Source organism: Aspergillus karnatakaensis (genome assembly GCF_047715665.1).
Source record: "Aspergillus karnatakaensis strain CBS 102800 unplaced genomic scaffold BJY04scaffold_33, whole genome shotgun sequence".
Classification (NCBI taxonomy): Eukaryota; Fungi; Ascomycota; class Eurotiomycetes; order Eurotiales; family Aspergillaceae; genus Aspergillus; species Aspergillus karnatakaensis.
Window position 1 is genome coordinate 224,885 of NW_027395745.1, and position 15,254 is coordinate 240,138.

At 50.0% G+C, this 15,254-nt stretch overlaps 5 protein-coding genes across 5 annotated transcripts; 4 read left to right on the plus strand and 1 right to left on the minus strand.

The window, feature by feature from the left end:
- Positions 1–137: 137 nt before the first annotated feature.
- Positions 138–1,220, plus strand: BJY04DRAFT_219603 (aldo/keto reductase family protein; the record flags this gene model as incomplete). The annotated part of the gene is made up of 2 exons (XM_073716614.1): positions 138–431; positions 483–1,220. 2 exons carry the CDS (start codon positions 138–140, stop codon positions 1,218–1,220), a joined length of 1,032 nt encoding a protein of 343 aa, XP_073569884.1.
- Positions 1,221–1,365: 145 nt separating this feature from the next.
- BJY04DRAFT_192369 (ankyrin repeat-containing protein ANK1) lies at positions 1,366–2,450 on the minus strand. Its single transcript, XM_073711765.1, has 4 exons — positions 2,318–2,450; positions 2,098–2,200; positions 1,869–2,046; positions 1,366–1,804 (listed from the first exon to the last, which is right to left on the minus strand). Exons 2-4 carry the CDS (start codon positions 2,107–2,109, stop codon positions 1,479–1,481), a joined length of 516 nt encoding a protein of 171 aa, XP_073569885.1. The 5' UTR covers positions 2,110–2,200; positions 2,318–2,450; the 3' UTR covers positions 1,366–1,478.
- A 257-nt stretch (positions 2,451–2,707) lies between these two features.
- On the plus strand, positions 2,708–3,208 carry BJY04DRAFT_219605 (DNA-directed RNA polymerase III core subunit RPC11; the record flags this gene model as incomplete). The annotated part of the gene is made up of 4 exons (XM_073716615.1): positions 2,708–2,720; positions 2,769–2,978; positions 3,038–3,136; positions 3,189–3,208. The coding sequence occupies 4 exons, from the start codon at positions 2,708–2,710 to the stop codon at positions 3,206–3,208; spliced, it is 342 nt and encodes a 113-aa protein (XP_073569886.1).
- A 974-nt stretch (positions 3,209–4,182) lies between these two features.
- On the plus strand, positions 4,183–6,251 carry BJY04DRAFT_192374 (translation elongation factor EF-1 alpha). Its single transcript, XM_073711766.1, has 5 exons — positions 4,183–4,354; positions 4,426–4,496; positions 4,556–4,753; positions 4,808–5,822; positions 6,058–6,251. Exons 1-5 carry the CDS (start codon positions 4,350–4,352, stop codon positions 6,149–6,151), a joined length of 1,383 nt encoding a protein of 460 aa, XP_073569887.1. The 5' UTR covers positions 4,183–4,349; the 3' UTR covers positions 6,152–6,251.
- A 4,370-nt stretch (positions 6,252–10,621) lies between these two features.
- Positions 10,622–14,105, plus strand: BJY04DRAFT_219608 (P-loop containing nucleoside triphosphate hydrolase protein; the record flags this gene model as incomplete). Its single annotated transcript, XM_073716616.1, has 5 exons — positions 10,622–10,647; positions 11,009–11,212; positions 11,266–11,331; positions 11,385–11,437; positions 11,494–14,105. 5 exons carry the CDS (start codon positions 10,622–10,624, stop codon positions 14,103–14,105), a joined length of 2,961 nt encoding a protein of 986 aa, XP_073569888.1.
- Positions 14,106–15,254: the final 1,149 nt, after the last annotated feature.

Consider the following 15,254-nt stretch of genomic DNA (forward strand, 5'->3'; position numbering starts at 1 on the left):
TGTCAACCACCACCTTAGAAAGCAGCATAAATGTTAATAACAATCACCTGGATGTGGTCAAATATGTCAGAGATAAATAGCTGGCTTGTTCTTGCTTGTGCTGGGTGGTTGAAGAGAAGTACACATCTCTACTCACCATGGCTTCACCTATCGAAATGGTTTTCGGAAGTGGAGGGTGGAAGACCATCACTGAGTTTGGTGGCATTGAGCAGATGAAGCAGGCCATCACCTTCCTACAACGAGAAGGCATTCAGTTCATTGACACATCGGCTCTGTACGGCGATAGCGAGGTTATTTTGGGACAAGTCGGCGCCCCAGAGACGCATACTATCGACACCAAACACCCCGGCGGAGCTGCCCCAGGAATCACAACCACGGAGGAGGTTCTCAAGGTTGCCAATGAGAGTTTGAAGAGACTGGGCACTGACAAGGTAGCCATGCAACATATTTTGGATGGATATTAATACTAATACTAGCTCCAGGTCAACGTCTACTACTTCCACTCTCCCGAACGGCGCGCCTCCCTCGAGCCCGGCCTCGAAGCTATCAACACCCTGTACAATGAAGGCAAAATCGCCCAATTCGGCCTCTCAAACTTCCTCCCCGACGAAGTCGGCGAAGTTCTCCGCATCACAAAAGAGAACAACTGGCTTCGCCCTACCGTTTACCAGGGCAGCTACGCCGCGATATCACGCCGTCCCGAAGTCGAGCTCTTTCCACTTTTGAGAGAAAACGGAATCTCATTCCACGCCTACTCGCCTATCGCCGGCGGCTTTCTGGCCAAGGATGTAGATGAGCTGTTCAAGGATGGTGGCGAGAATGCCACCGGACGCTGGGACAAGAAAAGTTTCGTTGGAGAGATCTATCATCTTCTCTACAATAAGCCGAGCATGATTGAGGGCTTGAGGCTTTGGAAGAAGATTGCGAAGGAAGCCGGTGTATCAGGAGCGGAACTTGCGTATCGGTGGGTCGTGCATAATTCGGCGTTGAGGGGGGAGTTGGGCGATAGGGTTATTGTCGGTGCGAAGAATCTGGGGCAGTTGAAGGAGACGATCAGCTGGGTGAAGAAGGGGGCGCTTGATGAGAGTACGGCCAAGCAGATTGAGGATGTTTGGAAGCTGGTCGAAAAGGCTTCGACGTTGGATCCTTATAATGATGGGGTTTTGAAGATATCGGGGGCTCTGGAGAAGAGGAAGGCGGATTGGGAGAAGGCAAGATAAAGTCAGTTCGGGCACGGATAATCAGGGCGGCCTCCACAGTCTTTCCCGGAGCAGCCGGAGCTACGAGGGACTACCAGAGACACGGTCTATACCAAGGAAGAAAGGTGTTAAACCGAGAGATCAATATGTAGAATCATTTACATAGTCTAGTTCCGTTTCTTTCATTCGTAATGCATACAGGAAGAATCAACCGTTTATTTCATACCAGCCTTCTGGCAGGTTTCTAACCGCGAAAAGACCTGTCTACCTCACTCCCATCTAGTCGCTATCGCTAGCACTCCCGTCGTCCCCATCGGCATGGTCATCGTTCCTCAATCCCTCGGCAAGAACATACTCCGCCTGCTGGAGGGTTGTCTTGATCTCCTGGTTGTTGTAGACAAAGTCCGCCGGCTTCTGCCCATGCTTATTCCGCACCCGCGGGTCACACCCTGCTTCGCACATCATCTTGATCATTTCCGTCCCTAACTCGGCGTCCTTCTCGTTTGCGTACCGCACTGCAACGTGTAAGGGGGTGTCGCTGTCTAAACGGGTGAGTGGGTCGCATTCGAAGAACTGGATGTCGAAGAGGGCGTCCATTGTGTCATCTGCAGTCCAGATAACACAGTTAGCATATGAACTTGGTTATGTTTGTAGGGGGAAAGAACGTACAACTTCCGTATTGCGCGCAAATGTGGAGAGCGTGATTGCCCATGGAGTCTTGGACGCCGTTAAAAAATTCGGCTATCTCTTCGTTTGCCTTTCCCTCGAATGAGTCGATGACTTGCTCTATTAAGTGAGGCTGATCGCGACGGCAGGCTTCAACAATGAGTTCGCGGGGAGAGGCTCCCTAGGTTCGAGTTAGACGATTGTCGGGGGCTGCGTAGATGCGAGGGCGTACCTCGTCCGACATCTTTGCGGAGCGGATTGTCTAGGGATCGTAAAGAGGATTTTGTGACGGGTTTGGAGGACGTGTGGTGGTCTGGTGAGAGAGTCGGCGGCCGCTGTTTGCTTCCGCGGCTGGTCAGCAATAAAGGAGAATTGACGATGAAATCAGAACCTGAGAGCTACTACGTAGATCATAACTCAGACAGCTAGACATATCACAGGGAAAGGCGTACCGATCAAAATGTATGTTGACGTATATCTATTGTACTCCTCAATGTTTGGTTGCCCCGCTGGTATGCTGCCCGCCGTTATCCTCCTCCGCCACTCCGCGGCGGAATAACCTTTCGGATTATCTGTTCATCCAGCTGCGGCTGCGGTTCCCGAGTCCGATCGGCCAATTGCAGGTCTATATATACATTCTCGCCTAAGGCATCAGCAGTAGACAGGGAGGTCAAGCAAGGCGGTGTACACAAATTTCTCTCCGCTCGCGATAAGGTTGGGTGATATCACCCTTGCTGCGTGCGTTGCGGGCAGATTATACAGTAGGAGATATTTCTTCTACTGAGCTTTGTGCAGAACTAGAGTCTCCCGCAGATTGCAGCCTTCGATCCGGGATTCTCAAGATGCCTCTAACCTGTGTGTAACCCCACCTTTCCTGCTGGGCTTTACTGACATTTTATATAGTCTGTCCGAACTGCAGCAATGCGCTAACCATCTCGCGAGCCGATGGCACGCCAAAATACCCTCTCGGAGTCAACCGTTTCGAATGTCGCACTTGTCCCTATCAATACGTCCTCGAGCAGTCCTGGTTTGAGAAGACATCCATGAAACAAAAGGAGGTAGAAGCGGTATTCGGGGGCAAGGCTGAGTTCGAGAATGCAGACAGTATGGCCAGTAAGTCAAGCAGTCCGCTCCTAGTGGTACGAGGATAGAGGCTCATTGAAATTTTGCAGCGCAATGCCCCGCAGAAGGCTGCAACGGCGACCGTGCGTACTTCTTCCAGTTGCAGATTCGAAGTGCCGACGAACCGATGACTACTTTTTTGAAAGTGGGTGCTCTTGATAGAAACCTTGCATACTGCGTCGTGTACTGACAGAATCACAGTGTACTACATGTGGTGCTAGATGGAGAGAAAATTGATAAGCGCGCTGTGCACTGTCCACCAGGATATAGCTGCGCACCTTGCCACTACCAGCGAAGGAGCATAGGCGCATTGGGTTGATTGATTGTTTGGCGTTTGTTTCAACTGCTTTCATGGAGTGTTCACTAGAGATACCCCTCACATAGGCAGACAGAGTAGAGATCAGTATTGCTGATGGCAATACGAGTAGAGTGGATTAGACTCCCATTCATTGCGCTAGCACTTGAAATAGAAGAAGGCATCCCATGGTAGGCTCGGGATCTCATCCAGCAAGCGTTGGTCGAGTCAAGCCTTGTTGCTGGTCTCAAACGGGGCAGACTCGGGAAAAAGCAAAGCGGCGGCTAGATTGCTGAAAGAGGGGCAATTGACTCACCCATCCCACTTGGGCTCCCAGGCAACAATAGAGGGGGGCAAAAAAAGAAAATTTTTCTCGCACGTTCAGATCATTTTGTTTCGTTAATTGGACATCATCATGGCGGTCTAAGTAGCTACGTATGGGACGTTGATCTTTCTTTTCATGCAGTGGAGGACGAAACAGCGGGCGCCACTCGGACGATCCATCACAGGCAGCTGATGGACAAATAGCGAGGCGGAAAGATATCACTGCCGCGGGGTCGTGTATAGAGAGAAAAAGTCAACACCAATGATACTACTAGCGCCGCCTCCCAGCAGAACTGCGTTGATGCCCAGCATTTCAGTCCGAGCAATCCACTGAAGCGGCAATAGCAAGTTAGAGAAAAATCTGAAGGAGATAGTGGGGTGGTTCCAAGGAAAAGACAGCAAAGGAGCGAGAAGATTTTGCACCGTAAGTGGAGCAGAATTACCCCTCCATGTCCAATGGGCAACACAGCCAGCCCAAGGGTTTGAGCCCGCCCGCTTAGTGTTGCGCTCGCTTGCCCCTCCATATAAGGATTTCCCCTCCCCCTCCCACAGAATTTTCTTTCCCTTCCTTTGCTTGTCCGCTTCAGTACGTATATCTTCCCCTCCCTCGCTGCCATCCTCCATCCTTCTTCCATCTCTCTCTTGCTAACTTCCTTTGTTCAGCACCTCTACGCATTCGAGCCGTAGTATCTGAGCATTCTCCCTTTTCATCCTCTTTAAAAAAACACATCACAACCTTCACCATGGGGTAAGTCGAGCAACACAACCCCCCCCCCCCTCATCGCGAACATCATTGCTAACCACGGCGGTCATCAATAGTAAGGAAGACAAGACTCACATCAACATCGTCGTTATCGGCCACGTCGATTCCGGCAAGTCCACCACTACTGGTAAGCCATCCGCTCTCTCCTCCAGCCGCCCTTGACCCAGCGCTTACACTCTACAACAGGTCACTTGATCTACAAGTGCGGTGGTATTGACCAGCGTACCATTGAGAAGTTCGAGAAGGAAGCCGCCGAACTCGGCAAGGGTTCCTTCAAGTACGCTTGGGTTCTTGACAAGCTGAAGTCCGAGCGTGAGCGTGGTATCACCATCGACATTGCCCTCTGGAAGTTCCAGACTCCTAAGTATGAGGTCACCGTCATTGGTATGTTTGATTCTCCTGCACCTATCGCCCACTGCTATCTCTAACACTCCTCAGATGCCCCCGGTCACCGTGACTTCATCAAGAACATGATCACTGGTACCTCCCAGGCCGATTGCGCTATCCTCATCATTGCCTCCGGTACTGGTGAGTTCGAGGCTGGTATCTCCAAGGACGGCCAGACCCGTGAGCACGCTCTGCTTGCTTTCACCCTCGGTGTCCGCCAGCTCATCGTTGCCCTCAACAAGATGGACACTTGCCAGTGGTCCGAGGCCCGTTACAACGAAATCGTCAAGGAGACCTCCGGCTTCATCAAGAAGGTCGGCTACAACCCCAAGGCTGTTGCTTTCGTCCCCATCTCCGGTTTCAACGGTGACAACATGCTTGAGGTTTCCAGCGCCTGCCCCTGGTACAAGGGCTGGGAGAAGGAGACCAAGGCCGGCAAGGTCACTGGTAAGACCCTTCTCGAGGCCATCGATGCCATCGAGCCTCCCGTCCGTCCTTCCAACAAGCCCCTCCGTCTTCCCCTCCAGGATGTCTACAAGATCTCCGGTATTGGCACTGTGCCCGTCGGCCGTGTCGAGACTGGTGTTATCTCCCCCGGCATGGTCGTCACCTTCGCTCCCGCCAACGTCACCACTGAAGTCAAGTCCGTTGAGATGCACCACCAGCAGCTCAAGGAGGGTCTCCCCGGTGACAACGTTGGTTTCAACGTGAAGAACGTTTCCGTCAAGGAAATCCGCCGTGGAAACGTTGCCGGTGACTCCAAGAACGACCCCCCTGCCGGTGCCGCCTCTTTCACCGCCCAGGTCATCGTCCTCAACCACCCCGGTCAGGTCGGCGCTGGTTACGCTCCCGTCCTCGACTGCCACACTGCTCACATTGCCTGCAAGTTCGCTGAGCTCCAGGAGAAGATTGACCGCCGTACCGGAAAGTCTGTCGAGTCCAGCCCCAAGTTCATCAAGTCCGGTGACGCTGCCATCGTCAAGATGATTCCCTCCAAGCCCATGTGCGTTGAGTCTTTCACTGACTACCCTCCTCTTGGTCGTTTCGCCGTCCGTGACATGCGCCAGTAAGTCTCCCTCCGTTGTCTTTTCGCATATACCCTTTTTATTCTGCCCTATTTTTCTGCCCGCTTTCCATTTTCTGTCCGCCTTACACCGCCTTATTCCCTTCCCGCTTTTCTGCCACCACCTTCCGCCATCTCCATTCCGAACCCTTCATCCACTCCCAGCCCTCCCCCTCGCCCCCTTTCGCTTCCTGATCGTTTCCAATGCTTTTTACAATCGATGCTGACACCCCGGAAGAACAGTTGCCGTAGGCGTGGTGAAAGGAGTAGAAAAAGCTGTCGCAGGATCCGGAAAGGTCACCAAGGCTGCCCAGAAGGCCGGCAAGAAATAGATGCTGGGATCGGATAGCAAAAATCTTTATGACGCAAAATCGTGAGATGTTTTTATGACTAGAATCAGGTAGATCAAATCAATTCTACTTGCACTTCGTACAACGAGAGGAAACATAAACGAGTACAATTCAGCAGTTGACCTTAATCCTTCTAACGAGACCGCGCTGAAACTCGTGGTTCATGGCATGGGTGTTATACTTTATGTCTCAAAAGTTTGTTTATTGCGCAGGTTTACCTTTCTGATTGTATGCAGTAGGTTCATCACTCTACATATTTTGTATAGTAGTGTGAACACTGATTTTAGCGAACGCCTAATTGCTCCGGTGCATACCAAGATTCGAAAATTTGTACCGAGGGAAGCATAGTTCAAAAGCGATATGTTTGTCGCTGCATATGTTCTTCTAGAGCAGGTAAAGCAAACACTAATATTGACTTCAGGTCAACATCAGCTTTAATAAATTCCCAATCTCAACGCCTTGCCGCACTCCCAAAAATTTGACAAACTTCATCGATTTATTTACAAAATGAGTTATCCAAAACATACAAACCTTCACCACGGTCGCAAGCGCCTTCGCCGCGGCCTCAGGCCTGAAAATTATCATCTCAGCGCCAAAATGTTCGAGATCCATGACTATGAAGACGACAACGGCGACGATAGTAGCAGTGGTGAGGTTTCTCGATCTGTATATGAGGGCGCAGTCCTCGCCACTTGGAATGAGGCTGTTGATGCAACATTTTGGCGTACCGTGCAATGGAAGGAGTCATTTAAAGTCAAGCATGGCCAACAAGGGGGTACGGAGTACCGCCGGGTGACGCACTGTCGACCCAACAGGGCCAACACAACATTTTCGTTTGCTAGATTCCCAAGGTTTTCTTCACCTTATGCCTCGCTCTGCATGTGTTGTTGCTACTACTCGGTTGGTTGAGCCAGGATATCTCAAATTACTTCCAAGGTTTTACTCTAAACCTCGTTAGCCTGAGAAGCTAAAAGCGTCGACATTGCTTGATGACGGCCAATGTCAAGCCCTGATCTCCGCACTTACGCGCGAGTTCTGCCTCTCTCAGGGTCCGCCTGGAACTGGCAAGTCTTACCTTGGTGTACAGCTTGTGAAAGCCCTCGTTTCCAACAAGGAGGAAGCCGATCTTGTGCCAACGTCAAGCCCTGATCTCCGCCAATACGCGCGACGATCAACAAAAACAGCATCGCAAACATGACCTCCGTCCACTCCTCTTTGCCCTTACGCACGAGTTCTGCCTTTTTCAGGGTCCACTTGGAACTGGCAGATCTTACCTTGGTGTACAGCTTATGAAACTCTTCGTTGCCAACAAAGAGGAAGCCGATCTCGGGCCAGTTGTGGTTGTGTAAGTCAACGTTGCTTGATCATTTCGAACTCCAATCCCTATTGAGCTAATGATGCTAATATGATCGACATTGTTTAGTGTGAGATTGAGGGATCGGCTGTAGACTACACCCGGGCTAAACTGGTGTCATGGCACCTTTTTGGTGCAGCGGAAAAGTCTCATATCTAGCTGCTACACAAACCACACCATGGATCAGTTCTTAGAACACCTCACCGAAGGTATCGACAAGATTATCCGTATCGGTTCTCAGAGCACTCCGAAAGCCCTCGATGATAGGAACTTATGTGTCGTCAGCAGTGGAAAATTGGGCACTGGAAGTCACAATTAAGACTTAGTTGTTCCCTTGACTTCCATGTATTGGTCCCTTTCGTCTAAGATTTATTCGCCAAACCGGAGCCAAATTCACTGACAATGACACCGTCGCATTCGCCTCGTCATTCCGGTTCGAATGAGCCCTATTTCGGCGTCATCGCCCACGACATCACAACGCCGTGTTATGGTGGTTTGTATCAGTCCTTTCCTCTCTCATCTGGTTAGCTGAGAATTTAGTTAGTTACTCCTTTATGAACGCTCAATGCTAATCAGGTTGCTTTAAAATGTTCTAGTGCGTCCGCATGAACCAGATTCTCGGATCGATTTCACTTCACACAACACCGGTACAACGATGCTCATTCCGTTTCGAGACACCCATTTCGGCTCCCTCCGTTACACTGGTTCCCTGTCCGCTTGATTTCGTATTTTGGCGTTTTGCTATATGGCTCCTTTCCTTTTGATTGATAACCTTAGCACTGCCACACGACGCGTTCTGGTCCTTCAGTGCTCGATTTTTTTCTAGTGATGGTCGGACCTTGAGCATGGTTGAGGCTGCCCTGCGCCACCCGCCGTCAGATGATGGTTGGCGTTTTCGTCCCTCTCCCTCCGTCTGCCACTCCCCGTCAGCCGATGACGGAAGCGAAAGCCTTAATCGGCGCGACTGTTGTCCAGTGGTTTGGCATATATCTCTACTCAGCTAGATATGGCTATACAGCGAAAATGTGGGATACACGGAACAACGAGCTCAATTGTCAAGGAACCCTCAGAAACGACTCAAATATCATTGTGATGGCACGTTCAAGTTTTGCTCCGGATTTATGTACTGGCGACTGGAGCGGATAACTTCAATCATTCTTGTATAATAGGGAAATTTCATCAGTGCTATGCATACAGCACTCGCATTTTAGCTTGACTACAACAGCCAAATCGGCCACTTGATTATACGACGCGTGACTTTGCGAATCTACTCAACCACGAGAATGGGGGAGCTAGACCTGCGATCTTCCTTCGTGCCGCTACCTTCCGACTGTTGATGGAGACAGAGGCTCTGGTATTGTGCTACACCTGCGCCCTTCCTTCATGCCGCTACCCTCTAACTGTCAACAGATGCAGAGTCAATCTGAAGAAGAGATTCAGCTTCTCGTTGTGTTGTTACCCCGAGCAAGGCGGGCTTACGGTAAGACAACTACTAGTCCACTTCCTCAGAAATTTATTCTCCGGGGATTTTCTGCAGCGATACGAATTGGATATATGAATGGTGGATAAAGACAGGTTATATACTTCTCTGTAAACTTCATTCTGTCATCTTAGCCTATTTAACATCCCTCTTTTACGATATATATTGACACTTTGTGTTTTTCGATGAGCGCGTGTATAGAAATGCCACCGGAAAAGTTCCCTGAAGTCTCGGTGCCCTGCCAAAGGATTTCGCTGACGGCAGCAACGGCGACTGCGCTGTCTGTTTCTCGGACATGTCTTCCATCCTTCATCGGTGGCGTATGTGTGTGATGCACCAGGCTTTCATACGCTACTGAGAATGCCAGGGTCAGTACCCATCTTTTTTTTTGTTTCTCTTCGCATAGTTGGACCGAGTACCTACTAAGATAGCACCACCGGCCCAGGTTGGCTTTGAGAGGTTGTCGAGGATACAGGAGGCAGCTCAATATCTAGAAGCATAATGCGATGACTGCTCACGCTCTTGAAACAGTTGAGATGTGTAGTGTCCGAATCCGAGGCACGTCACAGCAAGATGGTGGGGGCGGCGCACTAGAAGAGCCCATAGATTAGTCTCCCTGTATTTCTGCTGCTAGTTGTAGTTTAACTCACTCTGTTGAGGTTGGCTGCCTGCATCCGTTCGCATTTCTCTCTGGATATGCTTATAACAGCACTCATCTTCTACGTTCGACCGGTATAACTTCAGAACAAATGTGGCTAGTCGTATCAATGGTCTGGGTTCAGGCCCGGTGAGCAGCCAGTTTACTCGTATGGCTGATGCAGAAGAGGACGCGGGCAGGGGGCGGGGGGTTGGATCAGGGTATTGTCCATTTGAGATCGGGCCTCGTACAGGGCAAGAGTTGACTCTGCAAGTCAGAGAAACTACTAGAAGCTATAAAGTTAGCCCAGGTTACCAGACACACCGGAAAGCTCGCCCTACCAGAATGCAGCTATCATCAGTGACTCTTGATGACGGGATATTCACTTGGATTGCCCCATAAGGAGGCACCAGTGGCGGCAGCCCTCTGGCTTATTGTCACCGTTGTCCGCGTCGTCCCTGTATAGGTCACCCAACTCAGCCTCCGATTCTTTCTTCTCCAGGCTCAGGTTTGGCTCGACGCTGTCGTGTGGCGGACCCAGGTCGACAATTGCGGGAAGATGCAGAAAATCGTATACGCAGACGCAGATAGGGACGGCGTAGGCGTATCAGCTCCGTCGTCTGGAATGGGCAAGTTCAACAGAGCTGTCTGGAGGGCGGCTTTTGCGTGTACTTTGAGACAGGTTCAGTAGATACTTACAAAGCTGTGAATGTTCTGTATTGACTTGAGGGGGTATCCTCTTCACATGACTACTCACGTACTGAATGTTTTGTATTGACTCAGAGGGGAGAGAGCTTTGTCTTCACCACTAACACAGGGCGGCTGTGTTATAAAAAGGCGTTCTTTCCCGGCCTTCGTCTCTCTGACTTCTTTCTTCTTACATCTTCCACCACCATCACCACCATCACCACCATAACAACCACAACCATCACCATCATCACCACCTTTTCTTCGTTTCTTGTGCTTTCTCTTTGAAGTTCGATGGCTGGTTTCCAACCTGAGATCTGGTAAGTAATCTGAGGCGTTAGCATCTCCTTGACGTACTATCTCCAAGTCGCCGTGTTGTGTTTCTTTCACCTCACTTCGCTTCTTCTTCTCCCAACCCACCTTACAACTGTCTGATCCATTCCTTTTCCTTTTGTCCCAGCCCAACAGTTTGTTTAAGATTCGTGTTCTGTATCGGGCTTTTGGTTTGCACTTCCACTCGTCTCGTCGAGAGCAATCCCGTTCGGGGCTGACACTTTCGCTAGAAAACCAACATATCTTCCTGCGTCCGCGTCATATTTGTGTTATCTTCTACACTCGGTAAGCCCATCCTCCCAAGGATTCAAGCCAAATCCAGCACTGACGCAACAAATGGACACCTAGCGTTCGGTTTGTTTCTTTCGCCATCATCTCCGCTGGGTTCAGGCAGTACTGGATCGAGTCCTTTGAAGTATATCTCCCCACGGTACAACTGTTTTATTTTCTTCCGGGACACATTCCAACAACTTTCCTTCTTCTAGTTCTCTTTCTTGACACTCTATTTTCGAGTGTGAACTCTTCCTACCGACCCTTGGCAACTGTCAGCGAGTAAGTTGTTCCTGAATTTGGAGTCGTCTGAAGGATACTAACAGCGGCTCCAGAGCACAATTTCACATTCTATTTTCGAGTGTGAACTGCTTCCTCTCGGTCCTTTGTCACGGTAGCGAGTAAGTTGTTCCTGAACTTGATGTCGTTTGGAGAATACTAATAGCGGCCCCAGAGCACAATTTCACATTCTATTTTCGAGTGTGAACTCGTTCCTCCCGGTCTCCGGTCAGTAAGTTCTCATTTAGCCGGATCGTATGTTTCACTACTAACACTTTTACTAGAAATGAGTACGCCAATCGCCGATTGCAAATCCTGGTGGAACGGAACCAATGTCAATGTGGTTCTCTCGGAAGTCACAAAGCTCCATAACGACGGGGATGTGATGACGATGCCTCTCGAGTGGCAGGGTCGTAACACAACCATTTTCATGAGGCTATACAAAGCCAAGGCTGTCGTTATTCAGCGTTGGAAGGGAAATGACCATGAAGCTCGTGCGCAATTGTCGATCCCGTATACATACCTCGAGAGTAGTCGTTTGGACGAAACGGATACATCGTATACCTGGGTGGTCGTTTTCAAGGAGAAGCCGGAAATCAGAGTTGTTGGTTTGGGAAGCCCAGATGACGTCGAATTTGCAAGGGGTTTGCCATTGGCGTTCGGGAAAATCAAAAAAGGGACTACGATGTCCTTCACATCCCAAATTACCTCGCTCAAATTCTGGGAGTTGAATCAGGCCAGGATCAGGGCTCTTTGTAACCAGGATCACATAGTCGCCCTAACTGAGCAACAACGGGCGTTCCTTGTTCTGAACAACCAGGCCCTCGAGGCCGAGAGCAAGCGGGAGCTCAGGGAACTGTGTTCTTGTACTGTCCGCCTCTCTTTTCTTAATGGAGGACTCATCCTGGCTTTCTGGCCGAACACGGACAGAGAATTTAATATCAAGGATGGAGAGAAAATTGTGTTGCGGAGCGAAACTGTCTTCACGACTGCAAGGATCCAAGCACTTTCCTCTAGGAAAGAATGGGTATTTGTGGCCAGAGTCTTGCCAAAATCGGCAAAATGGCGGTCCATGACGGACGCCCCGTTTCATGCCCAGTTGATAAACGTCCACAACAATACTGAAGAGGAATTACGAGAGCTCGCAAGTTTTCGTGAGGAGAAAGATGTCCAAATCATCCCATGGGACAATTCTTATGTCGACGAGCGGAACCGGAAGTTCATGGATCAATTCGAAGATGTCCTCTTTTGCCAAGAATTCGACCAGATGGATGACCCGACTTTGGATAATGGACTGTCGATTTCTGAAATTTTCGTTGAAACAGAGCCGTTCTCCTCCAGGCCTCAAGATTGGGTCGGACATCCGTTCTTTAGAGAACGTCTTTCGCCTACGCTCAATGCAAACCAAAGAGCGGCAGTTGAGATGATCTACAGGCACCCTCTCAGCGCTGTGACGGGACCCCCAGGAACCGGCAAGACCCAGGCAATGGCGATAGCCGCCCTTAATTTAGGGCGTCAACAACCGCCAATGCCTGGTGACATTTGTGGCCAGGCTGATCACCCCTGCAAAGTTCTCATGGTCGCACCCACTCTCGCCGCTTGTGACGCCTTGATAAGAGCACTGGCTCGTTTGTCACGAGAACCCCATATCCCTGAAGACGGGAAACCTGGCTTTATGCGGTACAGGAGTAGACCCCAGTTCCAAGCTCTCTTGTATTCTGGATTTGATAGCGAGTATGATAACTGCGGAAGGATGTGGCAGTACCTCGAAAGGTACTCGATAAAACCACATCGTCCAGGGAACATCATGTTCCGCAATTTACAGTCTGGTTTCGACGCCATCAGAACCACCGGTGAAATCCGTGAAGCGAGCGCGGCGAAGAGATTCACTCGGGAATATTGGGACTTGCTTCGCATTCTCGTGACAGAGGAGTTCAAGATTGTCGTGACGACTCCACTCCAGGTTGACAAGGTTGTCAAATTGGGATTTTCTCCCCAGGTTTTATTGGTGGATGAGGCCAGTTGTATGCGAGATATTGAGTTGTTTGGCATCATTGCCAATATTTCAAGTCTCGAGCGTATCCAATTGGTTGGTGACCCCAATCAACTGGCCCCGTTCACATCGACTGAAGAGGGCAAACTTGCGTGGGCCGAGTCTTTGATGGAAAGGCTCATCCGTCGGGGTGTACCACACATAATGCTCAATCAACAGTACCGTACCTCCGCCCGACTCTATTCGACTACTTCTACAGTTTTTTATGGAGGAGCGGTTCAGTCGGTACCTCCCGCGGACGCCGAAGAAATTCATGATACGTTGGTGACCAATCCGATTCGGGTTCCCTGCGGAAACAAGTGGTATACAATTGCCAGTTCGATTTGTTTTCTCGACGTCAAAGGCGCTTTGACAAGGCGCACTCCTTCTCGTTCCTATTTTTGTCCCTTCGAAGCCAAGCTCGCGCTTAATTTAGCGCGCGCACTTGTCCGAGGATTGAGAATTGCAGGAAGAGTCCGAATTGACAGATGCGTGACTATCCTTTGCGGATATAGAGGCCAGCTCGAATACATACAAAGCCTCTTCATGAATGACGAGTACGAATATCTGCGCCTGTGTACCCTACAGACATTCGACCAGTCACAAGGTTCTGAGAATGAGGTGATTATTGCGACTTTTGGTCGCAATATCGGCAGACTTCAGACGTTTTTGCATGCACCACGTCGGGTGAACGTTGTAACCTCTCGAGCCAGGCGAGCCCTTTTCTTCGTGGGCGACTACAATTGGGTGACAACATCTGGGGATGTGGGAAACAAGCTCCGTGAGACTATGGAGTCTTACATCGAAAACAATCCGGATGTTGAGTTTGTCGTACGCGGACGTACCCAGCATGCGGCAGTTTAGATAGTCTTTATTCATGTAATTAGGCTCACTATTAAATGAACTGTCTTCCAATCATCACATATAATTATTTGTCTTTGATTTTATCATTTTGGAACGCATCAACCGGACCTTTCGCGTCTCAACCGTCTCTGTCGCCTCTTATTGGGATCGCGAGGCCGCCACCCTGGGCATTTATACCCAGTGCGTGCTCAAGATAGGCACCGAGTTGGTCGACGAGCATGAGGGAAAGCGCTATAGGTATTCCGACATCCGTGACTTATCTTCTCCAGGAAGACCCGGTCGCCGCCCGCATCGTTCCGCCGCGAAGAAGAATTCCTCGCCACATGCTCCCCTAGTGGAGTTTATTCCTTCCCAAAAGGACATTCGGCCTGTCGATGGCGGTCCGCTCGTGGTAAGTGCGGGAACTCCCTCACCCCATCCATATACTCAATGCCTTTGCTAACTTGCATCTTGTAGTCCAAATAGCTTGACATAGCCTTCGCTTATCTCCGGCGCCTGCCAACCGGCAGCACATATGCAACGGACTCACCAGCTTCAAGAACGACCTCACGGATAATGGCTGATTCCTTGAGTTTCATCGGCGTGATGAGGACCTTGAATCGGATTTGGGTGAACGGTTAGCTCGATCAGAGATATCTGCGCGAGTGAGACGAAAGAGAATGGAGCGGATAGAGAGAAGGAGAAGGGGTCTGTCCCTGTTGGAAAGCTCAGGGAGAGTGCTAATGCTGGGTCTGTTGACTCCTGACTATCGCCCAGTCAGTCGATTAGCGATTAGTCGGGCAGTTCGTTCCTTTTGTGGTTTACCGGGTTTTCTGGTTAGTTTTTCGATAAATAGAATGTCCTGTTGTCGTTGATAGCCCCGTCTGTATTATCGCAGTTCTTGCGCTGCAGGATGTCAAGATCAATACTATCATGGCTTGCCAGACAATGCATACTCTTCTGTATTTCAGCTCTCTCCCTTTTTCGGATTTATCATGCTGTACATTTTGTTGTCCCACATAGTGTCTATCTAACAAGCAGCGCACTCTCTGCGATTGCGTGGCTTGCTCTGTTGTCCATGATACAGCAGGAGACACCTAATCCACTTTCTCTTCTTCCTCTTTACATCAGCCCATATTGACATATATTCTCTACTAGAATCTTATGCAC

Excerpts from the sequence above, each read along its gene's own strand:
- BJY04DRAFT_192374 (XM_073711766.1), top strand. Across the intron at positions 4,754-4,807 it reads GTATGAGGTCACCGTCATTG|ATGCCCCCGGTCACCGTGAC; the intron begins GTATGTTTGATT and ends AACACTCCTCAG. Across the intron at positions 5,823-6,057 it reads GCCGTCCGTGACATGCGCCA|AACAGTTGCCGTAGGCGTGG; the intron begins GTAAGTCTCCCT and ends ACACCCCGGAAG.
- BJY04DRAFT_192369 (XM_073711765.1), bottom strand. Across the intron at positions 1,805-1,868 it reads TTGCGCGCAATACGGAAGTT|ATGACACAATGGACGCCCTC; the intron begins GTACGTTCTTTC and ends TCTGGACTGCAG.